General features: G+C 44.0%; 1 protein-coding gene across 4 annotated transcripts in view; it reads right to left on the reverse strand.

The window, feature by feature from the left end:
• LOC146026608 (vitamin D3 hydroxylase-associated protein-like) overlaps positions 1 to 15,780 on the reverse strand; it is a 125,847-nt gene that overhangs the window by 100,918 nt on the left and 9,149 nt on the right. For all 4 annotated transcript variants that reach the window (XR_014454496.1, XR_014454498.1, XM_083157420.1 and 1 more), the window contains exon 2: positions 5,404 to 5,517. Coding sequence is in view for 2 of the 4 variants with exons in the window: in XM_083157420.1 (XP_083013546.1) it covers positions 5,404 to 5,517 (114 nt within the window). In the remaining 2 variants the exon portion in view is untranslated. The remainder of the gene's footprint in view (positions 1 to 5,403; positions 5,518 to 15,780) is intronic.

Raw genomic sequence — 15,780 nt, forward strand, 5'->3', positions numbered from 1 at the left:
CACCTGACAGATGAGGTCAACCAAAACGCTTAAATGGTGCCAAGCTGGCTGACAAAGAGCTCCTGACAATGAAGAATGCAGATAGATGGGTGACTAGAACAAAGTTTTGTGTGCTGAGATCATATGCGGATGCATTATGCTACTGCTATACAAGACATTAATGCAGTGGTTCCCAAACTGTGTACCATTTTAGCCTGCGGTACTGTGGGGGGCATTTGCAGGGGTGCCATGGGATGGTGATCCAGGAACAAAATCTGATACTTGATTAAAGGGTACTGGATTAATTTTACCTGTATGTGAGTCCCAACTGTGCATGTATATCCCCACTGTGCATACATGCTGGGCACTAGGACCCAGGGAGGTCTGTCCTCAAATCTGTTGACTGCTGCACCATGCAACTTTAGCCATTTCCGCTACAGTTTTGATCCATGAAAACCAGTATGTTTACAAAGTGAGTACAGCTGCACATGTTATACTTCAGTAAAGCAACACTTTTGGTTAAGTAATTGGGCTGTTTGTAGTTTGGGTCATCCACTGGTGTTGTCTACACAACTCTGCAAATAACAACACCTTAAAACACATTGGGGGTTGTGAGGTTATCAGATTTACTGGAAATCTGTAATTACTATATTTTATTAGGTGTAGTAATTAATGTACTATTTTAGTCCGTCGGTACCCTCTTGTTCTCCATATATGTCTATATACCCCCTATATGTGTGTGTAGTTCCAGATCATATATTATTAGGCTGTATAATCCCACCTCAAATGTAATGTCTGTATTTCCCAGGACTTTATTCATGTAAGCATTGTACCATTGGCAATCTCCACAGGGGGTGATCGAATCCCCCTACTATCAACAGGAAGGTTGTCCACAGGGGGTGATCAGCCCATAATGTAATCAGCCGATTATTGTTCCTGCTGTTTACATGAGGGGGATAGCTGAAGGACAATCACCACAGGGGGTGATCAAATTCCCCTACTATCAACAGGAAGGTTGTCCACAGGGGGTGACCACCACATAATGTAATCAGACTGTGTTTTGTATCTTGTGTTGACTCTGCTATGCATATCTTGGCTACTTCCAGACTTTCTGGAACCGACCCCAGCAGGGGGCAGAAGCAGATGGGCAGCAGCAGTACCTGGGAGGGGGGATAAACCTGACTTGAGTCCACCAATAGGGATTGAGTGCAAGCCCACTGATGGTATGGAGAAGCGTGGGAAAAAGGAAGTTTTTAAAATGACTTGTACACCTGCCAGCTCAGTATGTTAGTCGCAATCCGGTCTCAGGGGTCCTACCCTTCACTGAATCTTGTGGAACACATCGTTTGCCCGGGAAGGGGGCATCCTACCAAGCTCTGGTGTGGAGCGTCTGTGTTGTGTGGATTTACACAGGTTTCGGCTATCACTGCTGTGTGGATTAAGTGATAGTTTTGTGCTTTGGAACTGCTGCTACAAGGACTGCCATTGGACTGCTACCCGATAACGTTTATATGCTACATTTGACTCTTTTTCCTGTCTTCATCTACTTTCGTGTGCTGTGATAAAAATAAACCATATTTTGGTTTCATCTGCTCGGTGTCTGAGTGATTGAGGAACTCGTACCCTCACATTTGGCGGCAGCGACAGTGGGATCATTCAGACACCAACCTTCAAGCACAGAAAGCACAGAGAACAGAGGATCAGACCATATGTAAGGAAACGGAAAATGCAATAAGGTGATGTTCAGCAAGTGAGCAGGTGTCAGTCCTGTGAAAGGGAAAATGTTTCCAAGGAAAGAAAATCGATGCCTCAAGACCCCTGTAGCAGAGGAGCTCAGGGATGGAGGTTCTTCAGTGTATCGGCAGGCTGGGAAGCCGGATCTGTTATTTATTGTCAGAAAGATGCATTATATCTGGAAGTACTGGGAAGACGCTCAGCAGATGGTCAGCGGGTGGAGAGTATCCAGCATACAGGACAAGTTGTGTTACCTGGGGGATGCATTTCTGCACTGTAAAGGTGAGGCCACCTCTTGGAATCTGCTGGGAGAGCCAGAGTTTGTAGAATTTACAGAGGAAGTGATTGCCACAGTTACCCAGATGCTACAAAGAGGACAATATTCTGAGGCTGAAGGACAAGTCCAGAATACATTGATGCCCCAGATAGAACCAGAGGAAAGGTCTAGAAGGGGGCTACTGCAATCTGGGCAGACAACCGAGGGGTCTGCCACAGAATTAATTGTTACTGCAACTGAAGGGTCGTTGTCAGGGGGGCCCCTAACTGCCCTTGAAGAAATGAGTATGGAGGAGCTGATAGCAGAAGGTCAGCTGCGAGGTATACCCATCCAATCCAGCACTCGCGGGGAAATCATTCAGCAGATCCTTCACGATCAGGGAGATCCTACAAAAGCATTTACCGATTATCGGGCATGTATCCTCCATTTCGGTGCACAGCTGAGTGTGTGGGAACAATTGCAGTGTCTGGAGGAGTGCTTCGTGGTGGCAGAGGAAGAGGCGATTGATCGGGGGCTCCTGGATACCCCAGCATGGCAAGATCAGTGTCGCAGGGGGCGTGATGAAAGGCACCGTTTGCAACTGCTTCTCCCCCATCCTAGGGAGGAAGCTGCTTCGTGTTCTATACAGGGGGAGGTTATCCCCATAATGAAGGAGGTTATTCAGGAGGATCTGCACTACAGCTTCCCTTTTGCTGAGATGGAAGATGAAGAGCTATTATCCTGCTGCCAGGGGATCTATGAGGACTGCATCCAAGAAGAGATCGCCGGGGTTAGAGGAGTGTTCGACAACATCCAGGCCACAAGCATACCAGTCGCAGATGATGTCGTGCTTCAGGCTGCCCAGCATATTCAGCTGGGGAAGGTGGTTATCCTGGAGACTGAGGACTGCGCAGAGGAAGCGGCAGGTAAGACCCAGGCTTTTGAGGGGGTAGGACTGGCCTTGGACCAGCCTGCCCTGCAGCCACCAGCGGAATTGTTCCTGATGGAGGGTCCCTCCTCAGCCCTGGACATTGAGACCAAATGCTGGACTGAAATTTGCCATGCCCCTAGTTTGGGTTTGGGGGAGGAAGGACATGACGGGGTGGTGGAAGTGCCAGGGCCAGAGCCCCTATATTGGCCTGCTGTTTGGCCCCTGTTCCTTGGGCAAGAGGGGGAGGTGGAACGTGGTCCCTGCCCCATTGTGCCCGAGGCAAAAGTATTAGTAGGTTACAATGTTGCAGAGGGGGGGTACCCAGAATCCGAAGAAGAGGAATCGCTACATCCCTTGTTAGTTCCAATGTATGACTTAGACTGTAATCATGCCCTTGCTGGTTCTGCAAACCAGCCGCCTTTTACAAGATGGGTTTGGTATGATGTCACCCTGTGGGACTCAGGTGGTATATCCAAACCCCAGATTCTCGGCTCTGCATCCCGCTATTCCAGGTTGTTATTGGTTCCTGAACAGCTTGGTACCGGGACTACAATAGTAGGGGAAGGAATGTGAGGTTATCAGATTTACTGGAAATCTGTAATTACTATATTTTATTAGGTGTAGTAATTAATGTACTATTTTAGTCCGTCGGTACCCTCTTGTTCTCCATATATGTCTATATACCCCCTATATGTGTGTGTAGTTCCAGATCATATATTATTAGGCTGTATAATCCCACCTCAAATGTAATGTCTGTATTTCCCAGGACTTTATTCATGTAAGCATTGTACCATTGGCAATCTCCACAGGGGGTGATCGAATCCCCCTACTATCAACAGGAAGGTTGTCCACAGGGGGTGATCAGCCCATAATGTAATCAGCCGATTATTGTTCCTGCTGTTTACATGAGGGGGATAGCTGAAGGACAATCACCACAGGGGGTGATCAAATTCCCCTACTATCAACAGGAAGGTTGTCCACAGGGGGTGACCACCACATAATGTAATCAGACTGTGTTTTGTATCTTGTGTTGACTCTGCTATGCATATCTTGGCTACTTCCAGACTTTCTGGAACCGACCCCAGCAGGGGGCAGAAGCAGATGGGCAGCAGCAGTACCTGGGAGGGGGGATAAACCTGACTTGAGTCCACCAATAGGGATTGAGTGCAAGCCCACTGATGGTATGGAGAAGCGTGGGAAATAGGAAGTTTTTAAAATGACTTGTACACCTGCCAGCTCAGTATGTTAGTCGCAATCCGGTCTCAGGGGTCCTACCCTTCACTGGATCTTGTGGAACACATCGTTTGCCCGGGAAGGGGGCATCCTACCAAGCTCTGGTGTGGAGCGTCTGTGTTGTGTGGATTTACACAGGTTTCGGCTATCACTGCTGTGTGGATTAAGTGATAGTTTTGTGCTTTGGAACTGCTGCTACAAGGACTGCCATTGGACTGCTACCCGATAACGTTTATATGCTACATTTGACTCTTTTTCCTGTCTTCATCTACTTTCGTGTGCTGTGATAAAAATAAACCATATTTTGGTTTCATCTGCTCGGTGTCTGAGTGATTGAGGAACTCGTACCCTCACAGGGGTTATTCTGGTTCACTCGCAAAGGCAAATTCACTCTCTAATGGACAAAACCATATGCACTGCAGGTGGGTCAGATGTAACATGTGCAGAGAGATGTTAGTAGAAAATGTAAGTACTAAGCGCTCAAGTTATGGTATATGTCAGTCCTATGTGTATTTCTACCCAGAGGTAGAGCTGAGATCTAAAGGGAGCTCCTTTTCCATGTGCAGAGAGAGTTTGATTTGGGTGGGGTTTGTACTTCAAACTGATATCGATATTGCAGTGTAAAAAAAGCAGCCAGTATTTACCCTGCACAGAAAAAATATAACACCCATATCCAACTTTCTCTGCACGTTACATCAGCCCCGCCTGTAGTGGTTTTGTACATCAGAGAGTGAATTTGCCTGTCGGAGTGAACCAGAATAACCCCCATTATTCTCAACCTTATGTGCCACTCCCGTTGTTAGGAAAGCTATGGGTGGGACGTGCATATATTGCTATCTTTTTATAAGCATGCAAGGATTTCCAGCACTGTAAAGTATTTATTATAAAGTATGCATTTGGCGTCACGAGCAGGAATTGGGTGCAGGGTCAAAAGCTTTACAGGATTATTACCAGGTTAAACAAAAACATGTTTTTCCCTAAATCAGCATTTTATTGAAATACCTTTAGAAAACCCTTGTCTCCAATATGCTATTTGGGTCCAGAATGTAACAAATCAGCAATTTATTATTACAGCCTCAAAAATCACAGCCTGATAAATCTGCTGTTTTGGGCAAAGAAAATTGGATGATGTTCAGTGATCTGTAACTACAGTAGCTGCCAAATATACATTCCATAACATCACCTCCTTAGTGTCAACAATGAAAGCAGCCGTCTAATTGGCTGATTTACATTTGGACAGTTGTGATATGCATTTATGCATTATTCTCACCTTTTCCATGTACACGTGTAGTGCAGCCTCTGGGCTCAGGGATCCTTTCTTCAACTCATCTGCCAGCTCTACCAGGGACAGAGAGAGGATCTGGCTGGAATCAACGTGCCCATGCTGAAAGATATAGAACATGGGCTCTTGTGAGGTGCAACATGGAAAAACTACATGGCCGTCCTACCAGAAGACTAACTGATGCCTCTAAGATGACACTCTGGTATAAAGAAAAGAAACATAGGGTGAAATGTAATAGGATGAGATATTCAGAAAGTGAGAGATTTGGTAAGAAATCGCCAGTTTTTTTAAAACGGCATTCATTTACACTTCAAAATCAAACTGGTTTTGCAGTGTAAATGATTGCCGCTTTAAAAAAACTGGAGATTTTTTTACCAAATCTCTCACTTTCTGAATCTCTCATCCTATTAAATTTCACCCATAGACTCTCTCAAAGTCAATGGCCTTGGCATTGGGCAGTCATCCATATAAGCCAAGCGCTTCTCTTGAAGGACTGAAATGGACCTCGTCCCAAATACAATTCTTGGGCATAACACTAACCAAGAATGTACATAATCTTTATTTCTCAAATATTTCATAATTATTGCTAAAATAACAGCAGAATTAGAGGGTTGGCAACATTTACAATTGACGTATTTGGGTAGGGCCAATTTGATTAAATTAATTACTTTTCCAAAACTTCTGTACCCACTCCAAGTTCTTCCACTTCTTCTTACTTTATCTGACGGAAAAAAATCACGGACCTTTTCAGAAATTACATATGGTCAGAAAAGAAGCCGGGGGTTAGCATCAAAATACTGCAAAGACCTAGAATGGACGGAGGGATCAACTTTCCTAATATTAGTCTATACAATCAGGCAGCCATATGTAGATACATTAAGGATTGGCTCCATCATAAAGACCAATATGCTAATTATACATTGGAACAACAGCACCTCCCTAATCTCAATTTCACGAGTCTTTTACATCTGCCTAAATATGAGCTGCCTCAACAGGTACAAGATAATCCTCTCCTTATGTCTACATGGTTGTTCATTTTCAACATGGCTTGGCAGCTCAACCATTTCGTTCATGGTGCTCCCAGGAATTTCGCTCTGTTAGACAATTCGCAAATCAAGGAAGAAAAAAAAACATTCACTTATGTTCAGGCAAAATCCCTTTATGATTTTTTTGCCACTGTGTAACCTAGCTTTTCTTCAGGCCCAACATTATACCAACATTTTTGGTGCAATGGAGAATTTTACATACAAACAAAAAGAACAGCAATGGGAACATCATTCACACCTTCATATGCAAATGTATTTGTCGCAGAGTGGGAGGAGTCCTACATCTGGAACAACAACTTGATTTTTGGAAAACATTGTTTGTTGTCATCGATACATCGATGACTTATTTTTCATGTGGAAGGGCCCACAATCAGACCTGAATGAATTCACGCAATACATGAACGCTAACCAAATAGGATTGGAATTCACTACCACAACAGATAAAAGAAAGTAGTGTGCCTAGATTTAGAAATCTACATAAAAAATTAAAACCTTATGACCAAAACATATATCAAAGAAGTCGATGGCAATAACTTCCTACCATATAGAAGCAACCATCATATGAACTGGAAGAAGAACATTCCGGGAAATTGCACAGGGATAATGCCTCCGTGATAATGAGACGCACGCACGTCCCAGTCCCCGTTCGCTGGCGCTTACCAGAGGGGAGGATCTGGCGGGCGCCGGCAATGAATGACGGGCGCTACATCTGTATATCTATGAATGATTAGAATTAGAATAAATTAAAATGAGTAATATGTTGCATGCCTTTTATCATTTGTACCATTGTTTATGGGAATGTACATCTATCCAAAGATTTTGGTTCGCAGTTCGATAATTTGCAATAGATCATCTGGTAAATTACTTATTGTTAACACCAGATGGGCCATTTTGGGATTTTTGCCAGGCACTGAAAGGATTTTGATCGGTTGTAAGAAGCTGCTGTTGTATGTTTCGTTGGTGTGACGGAATGTATATTGCAACAGTGGATATCTGTCATACCTCCCTCACTATGTTTAAAGAAAAATTATTTCAAATATTCAAACTAGAATGGACCGAAACAACCCTTCACAAGGAAACCAATAAAAAAACGTTTTTTTTTCAAGGTGTGGGCAAGTTATATAGACACTTTGCCAATAGAAACTAAAAGACAAATACATATGTGCTTTAACACGACTCTCTGGTATGAGACCAGACTGCTTTTACAAGATTTATTTATTTATTTATTAACAGTTTCTTATATAGCGCATACAGATTCCGCAGCGCTTTACAGAGTATAGTTGCTCATTCACATCAGTCCCTGCACCAGTGGATCTTACAATCTATATTCCCTACCACATGTACACACACACGCAGACATTCTAGGGTTAATTTTTTTTTTTTTGTTGGGAGCCAATTAGCCTACCAGTATATTTTTGGATTGTGGGAGGAAACCGGAGTACCCGGAGTAAACCCACGCAAGTACGGGGAGAATATACAAACTCCGCACAGTTAGAGTCATGGTGGGTATTGAACCCATGACCTCAGCGCTGTGAGGCAGTAATGCTAACCATTACACCATCCGTACTGCCAGATCCACCAATTGCTCAATAGTAACGTGGGGGGTCCTCCCAGACGCGCATGGCCTTCCCTCTCCCCTCCTTCTTAAGTTTTTTATTTTATTTTTCTTTGTTTTACTTTAATTTCCCCCCTTTCTCTTTTTCTTTCTTTTTCATTGAGAACACCATGGTACACATTGATAGAAGATTATTTGAATCTTTTCTCTTCATAATAAAAAGCACACAGACACACTATGGTTTCCTTCTTTACTCTTGTTTATATGAAACCTATATTTACAAGAAATGACTGATTTATTGTAGATCTAGACAACTTATTCCTTGTATGTGCATTAGTATACATTTATTATTGCTGACAATTCAAAATTACTTAAATCCTTTATTATATCATACGTCACAACTTTTATGCACCATGAAGAGGGACACAGTCGAGCGATGAAGGTGCGTGCAAAAATAGGCATGGCTACCGGAAAGGGGGCATGGCCTATACTCGTGTCTTCCTGTGAGGCCATGCCCCTGTTTTTCCGCCGTGATATAGCTACATATTTACTATTTTAGAAGTGATACATAGGGGCCCGGATAATTAATGAATTTTCCACCTTGCCACGAGTTGGACCAGTGGAAAGTTCCTTACCAAAATAATTCAGTATTTCTCTGATGTGTGAACAAATGTGTCATATCTGCTGAGTTAACAAATGAACAGTGCTGCAATACACAAAGGGCGGTGGTGGCAGAGGGTTCTGATCTCTCATTGGAATCCCATGCCCACCTTCCCATAGGAAAGAGCAGAGTCCTGGAACCAAGGCTATATGAAGTGTGGTGAGTACTAGGTGGCCCATGATAATGAATATGCATGTTGTTACTTAAATTGTTTTTAAAAACTAGCATTTATATGTGTGGTATAGGCCCATTTGTGATAATAAATGGGCCCCGTAGCAACGCTGTATAGGACTTCCGGGTTTACAACTTGCCACGGGTGGTGCTGGGAAGGATCCTACCATCCAGTGCAATGGTAGCCCATAAGCTTTTGATGGGCAACACCATTGTCATCTTCAACCAAGCCCTGGAATCTATTGCATTCTTGGCCTTGGTCCATACATGGTAAATTAGCCAAACCTCAAAAAATTTACTTTTCTGAGGATTCATTGCATATCTCAGCTTGTTGCCCAAGGTGTGAAGAACCCTTCTGCTAGTACTGGCAATGTCTCAATCATATGGCACTCCAGGGTTTCTGGAGAGGGCTTTCCAAATGTGTGCTTTTAGAGAAATTGTCTCCAGGCGATGAAGGACGCATCATTAACATGTAGCAAGCTATATTCTGCCCCAAAGTGCAGTGTATGTCATATAGTATTTCAGACATTGGTGCATTACCTAATCACTAACCTCTTACCCGGTCCTTATTACCTTTTAGTATGATTGCCATCACCTGTGTTGAACTAATTAATTGATGGAGAAGGATGTTTCAACACAGGTGATGGCAATCAGACAATTAGAGGGAATTCCAGGAGCTGAGAATACATCCTATGCAAAAGGGCCGTATTGAAAGCAAACCTAGCTGCCAGGGAGCCCGTAGGCAGTTGTGAGGCTACATGCAATACCTCGCACAAGTGTATGGGGGTCTTTACTCCAATTTACTGCCAATTGTTCGTAACCTAGTTCCTAATCTTTGAATGTTCCTTCTATACCACCAGCACATAACCTCTTATCTGTTTATACTCTACCACCAACACTTAACTTGGTTCCTTATCTAGGGTTGGACTGGCCCAGAGGTGTACAGGGGAAACTCCTGGTGGGCTTCATTGTTGTTAATAATCTTCATTATAATGCATGTATTAGCAGTATATACCATATATATTTATCAATGGGCCCAGACCATGGGGGTTATTCTAGTTCACTCGAAAAGGCACAATCACTCTCTAATGGAGAAAACCATATGCACTGCAGGTGGGGCAGATGTAAAATGTGCAGAGAGAGTTAGATTTGGTTGGGGTTTGTACTTCAAACTGAGATCTATATTGCAGTGTAAACATAAAGCAGCCAGTATTTACCCTGCACAGAAACAATAAAACACCCAAATCTAACTCTCTATTGCACATGTTACATCAGCCCCACCTGCAGTGCATGTTTTTTTTCTATTAGAGAGTGATTTTGCCTTTGAGAGTGAACTAGAATAACCCCCCATGTACACTCTAAGTCAGCCAAGGCTCTAAGCATGGGCCCTTACCACTGCATTCCTCCGGTGGGCCCTTTTACTATACTAGGTCATTGGTACAGCCTCATCTGGAATGTAGGGCGAAATGTAATAGGGTGCGATTTTTTTGCATGCAAAAAAATCGCACCAAATTGCACCTTTAAAAATCATATTTTTTGCTGCGAATTCGCATGTGTAATGAGATTCGAATTTGCCGCAAAAAAAGTGAGATATGATGCAATTTTGGGCAATTTTTAGTCATGAAAATGTGCACATTTTAAAACATGCGATTTTGTGTAAAAAAAAAAAAAAATGGCGTGGGGTCCCCCCTCCTGAGCATAACCAGCCTCGGGCTCAAAGAGCCGGTCCTGGTTTCATAAAATCACAGGGACAAACAAGTTGGGTTTCCCTGGATTTTATAAAACCAGCACCAGGCTTAAGGGCCGGTCCTGGTTCCCAAAATACGGGGGACAAAATGACTAGGGGTCCCCCATATTTCAAGAACCAGCACCGGGCCCAACCAGCCAGCAGGGTAATGCCACAGCCGGGGGGAGATTTTTTATACGTCCCCCCGGCCAAAGCATTCACCCCCTGACCGGTCAGCATGGGCAGGGGTCCTGAGGGAGTGGGGACCCCCAAAGAAGGGGTCCCCCCCCCCGCCAGAACTTACCTGCCCATGCTGAAGCCCGGGGCTGTCCTCGATGCCCCTGGGCGGTGAGCATCGAGCTGATTATAGTGTAAAAAGAAAGCAAAACTATTGTATACGGCTGTGGAACTATGAGTCCCAGCAAGCCTGCACCACATGCAGGACTTGGAGAACCACAAGTCCCAGCATGTGGGACAATAAAGGCTTGTATTCCAACAGTAGCACAAATAGTTAAATAAAAACACATACACACTGACAGTAAAACTTTATTTCATACGGAGCCCATTCATCCAATACTCACCTATTTTGACACAAAGCATCGGTCCCCTTGTCCTGTAGAATCCACTGGGGTACCTGTGGATAGAAAACATACTCACCAGCCATCTTCAGCGCATCTCCGGGAGCCCTGCAGCACTCTTCCCATGGTCCCGTGTTCTGTTTACATCTGGGGCTCCGCCCCCAGACCAGGACTTAGGCCCGCCCACCAGCCAATCATGGTCCGGGAAAACCCCCATGCCGGACCATCATTGGCTGGTGGGCGGACCTAAGTCCCGGTCTGGGGACGGAGCCCCAGATGTAAACAGTACAGCGGACCGTAACTAGAGTGCTGCAAGGCTCCCGGAGAAGCGCTGAAGACGGCTGGTGAGTATGTTTTGTATTCCCCCTGGTTCCCCCATATTTTGGGAACCAGGACCGGCCCTTGAGCCTGGTGCTGGTTTTATATAATCCAGGGAACCCCAACTTGTTTGTCCTTGTGATTTTATGAACCCAGGACCGGCTCTTTGAGCCTGGGGCTGGTTATGCTGAGGAGGGGGGACCCCACACCGTTTTTTTTCCGAATTTTTTTTAACCCTTTTTTTTTGGACAGAACCATGGTGCATGGTTCTGTCAAATTCACCAGCCAGAACCTGGTCTTATTATTGGGCGATTTTTGGTAACCTTTACCAAAAATCGCACCCTATTACATGTGCGAGTTAGATGCTTTCCAATGGGAAAACATCTGGATGCGAATTGAAGTGTGACTAAAAATCACCACTTCAAAATGTGCGATTTTGCAGCAAAAAGTGCACCCTATTACATGTGCGATTTTTGAAAAATGTGCGAATTCTGCCGTTTTTACCCAAAAATCGCACATGTCTAAAAAATACCACCCTATTACATTTCGCCTACTGTGTCCAGTTCTGGAGACCATATCTTCAGAAGGATATAAATACATTAGAGAGTGTACAAAGAAGGGCAACTAAAATGGTGCATGGCCTACATCACAAAACTAAAAGATCTTAACATGTATAGTTTGGAGCAGAGAAGGGAAAGGGGGGACATGATAGAAATCTTCAAATATATGATGGGTTTAAACATAGTACAGGAGGGAAATTTTCTTCAAAGGAAAATAAGTAATAGAACACAAGGACAAGCACTAAAACTGGAGGTTGGTAGGTTCAGGGGAAATGTTAGAAAGAATTACTTCACAGAATGGGTAGTGGATAAGTACAATAGCCTCCCATTAGAGGTGGTAGAAGCTAAGACAGTAGATCAATTTAAACATGCTTGGGATAGGCATATGAATTTCCTTACAAAGAAATAAGGATTCAAAAGAATTGAGATAACCTGAAGATAAAAAAGGGGCAGACTAGATGGGCCAAATGGTTCTCATCTGCCGTCAAATTCTATGTTTCTATTAATAAATGTAATTATTCTTTTTATTCCCCATAATAGTGCCCTATTCATTTTCTGAACCATAACAGTGTTAATATTATGCCCCATAGTAGTGCACTAGTTTATTGTTTGTAACATCGGTGTTCCCCAGTTTACATGATATTACATTGTAGGGATACCAGTACACATTATGACACACAGTATCCCCAATTCCTATTATGACATATAGGGGGAAATTTACTAAGATATGTATTCTACTTCACATGTGATGATGCTTTGGGCAACCAATCAGAATCTACTTCTTATTTATTTAGCACCCTCTAGAAGATAGTAGACAGGATCTGATTGGTTGCCCATAGCAACATCACATGTGAAGTAGAATACAAATCTTAGTATATTTCCCCCAGTGTCCCTAGTTCATATTATGCCACATTAAAAGGTCCCATGTTTATATTGTGCCAATCTAGAGTTCCTGTTATGCCACACTATAGTGCCTCCATTCCATATTATGCCACTTTAAAGTACCCCAGTTCTTAGTATGTAAGAATATCGTACCACATTACAGTGTCCTCTTATAACATCCACTGTACACACCTCTCACTGATAATGTACTGTCACACAATTCAGGCTGGCTAGTGGATCAGACCCAATTGCTTAGCATGCAAATCTGAGAAATAGGTATGCCACTTTAAAACCTGGCTCCAGGCCCCATAAGTCTCTGAGCCCCAATGTCACCTCTTGCACCCACAATAGTTATACCCATGGCTGGAATATAGGCTTATGGAATTGTGTGATATATACAGTATATGAGTGTATGTGTGAAATGTATCGATCCTTTTAAAGAGTAGAAAAGTGGACAAGTGTAGAACCTGCCCCTAGCTACCAATCAGATTTGAGATAGTTATAAGTACCTGCTGTAAAACGATAGGTAGAAGATGATTGGCTACTGTGGCCAAGTTCTTCAATTGTCCACTCTTTAGAAGGTTTGGCACGTTCCCCCTAAGTAACGTGGGCGTTTAGTGAGTCTGGTACAAGGCCAAAGTTCCACCAATCACATCGTACCATACCTGCTTCTTATACTCTGCAATGTGTTTTTCCATCAGCTGTAGGGCCTCTTCTCTCTGCCTCTGTGCCCGGTCTATCTTTGTGGTGCGGCGGACATGGTCCATACATTTTAGAATCACGGTGGACACCAAGAGGCAGCAGAAAGTTGAGAGGAACAAGTGATTGAACGCAAAATCTACCAGGGACCAGAGCATGTTGATGGGGTTATTCCTCAGGACGAGTCCGAGCTCTCAGTCCTCCGAGCAGCTCTACGACCTCCCAGAGCTTAGAAACCAAACCTGACACCACCAAGTGCTTAGTGGACTGCGCTGGACATGTGAGACCCCACCCTCTTGTCCAGAAAGACCAGGCGATGATCTTCTGATATCAGTTCTGAACTCACTAACAAGAAACTGTATTTAGATGAGTTTAAGCTTTGAGGGAGTTGGGGACATTTGGATAAACGGCTGTTTAGATTTGGAGTCTATGAGACTGACTGTGTACTGTATGTGGCTAGAACCGGTCACTTAACTCCTCCTGCCAAATATCTACGACAGCCGGGGGCACCTGTGATCGCACTTCATTTTGCAGGATCTAATCCAAGTATCAAGTAAAGAGGATTAGTGCTCTATAGAAATAGATGAGAGGACTGAAGTGCAATTTCCAAAAAGTTCTTAACCCTTCTGCTGCTGATATATTGTAAATGGGCGCAGCATTTTATGAGTTAAAAGCTAGGGTACTTGTTTCCTAGAACGGCGGGCATCGCATGTACATCGCATGCCATTATAATGGCATGCGATGCGACCGATGCGATGCCCGCGATTTTACATAGAAATGCATGGTAAAATGTAAATCGCGTTGGTCGCATCGCATGCGGCCAAAAAATCGCATGCGATGCGACCGACGCGATTACCGATTTTATATAGGGAACAGTGTTAAATGGCCCAATTGACCCGATTTTACATAGGGAACAATGTTAAATGGCCCACAGACCCCAAATAGCCACCCTGAAGTGTGAAATGGCCCCCCCAATTGTTAACACCACCCCACCATCAACGTCAACCCGAAGCGTGGCGAGCGCAGCAAGCCTGCGAGGGGCGGCGGTACGCGTCCTCCAACCTTTTCATACCCCCACTATCCACGTCGGCGTGGAGTTGAGAATAGAATAGTGTGGCGAGCGCAAGTGTGGGGACGCGGATACCTGTGAAGCCCGCTAGGGGACGCGTATAGCTGTGAAGGTATCCGCATCCCCTTGCGGCGCTCGTCACGCTTCGGGCTCGGTGGCTCGCTGCGCTCGCCACACTTTCTATTCTCTACTCCACGCCAACGTGGATAGTGGGGGTATGAAAAGGTCGGAGGACGCGTACCGCCGCCCCTCGCGGGCTCGCTGCGCTCGCCACACTTCGGGTTGATGTTGATGGTGAGGTGGCGTTAACAATTGGGTTGACAAGCATTATGTCGACGTGAGGAAAATAGAAACAGAAACATAGAAATTGACGGCAGATAAGAACCACTTGGCCCATCTAGTCTGGCCCCTTTTTTTTAAACATGTTACCTCAATATGCCTATCCCAAGCATGTTTAAATTGTACTACTGTATTTGCCTCTACCACCTCTGATGGGAGGCTATTCCACTTATCTACTACTCTTTCTGTGAAGTAATTCTTCCTCACATTTCCCCTGAATCTTCCTCCCTCTAGTTTTAGTGCATGTCCTCGTGTTCTGTTGCTCCTCTTCCTATGAAGAATGTCTCCCACCTGTACCTTGTTAAAACCCTTGATATATTTGAAAGTTTCTATCGTGTCCCCCCTTTCCCTTCTCTGCTCTAAAGTATACATATTAAGATCTTTTAGTCTTTCCTGGTACGTTTTGTGATGTAGGCCATGCACCATTTTAGTTGCCCTTCTTTGTACAGTCTCTAATGTATTTATATCCTTCTGGAGATATGGCCTCCAGAACTGAACACAATACTCTAGGTGAGGTCGTACCAATGTCCTATACAGTGGTATTATTACTTCTTTCTTTCTACTGCTGATACCTCTCCCTATGCAACCAAGCATCTGACTTGCCTTCTTCATTGCTTTGTTACATTGCCTACCTGCCTTTAAGTCCCCTGAAATAGTGACACCTAGATCCCTCTCTTCCTCAGTAGTTTCCATTATAGTGCCATTTATACTATATTGAGTCTTTGGATTTCTGAGACCCAAGTGCATGATTTTGCATTTTT

The sequence above is a fragment of the Crinia signifera genome, chromosome 8 (genome assembly GCF_055691185.1).
Source record: "Crinia signifera chromosome 8, ASM5569118v1, whole genome shotgun sequence".
In the NCBI taxonomy this organism is placed as follows: Eukaryota; Metazoa; Chordata; class Amphibia; order Anura; family Myobatrachidae; genus Crinia; species Crinia signifera.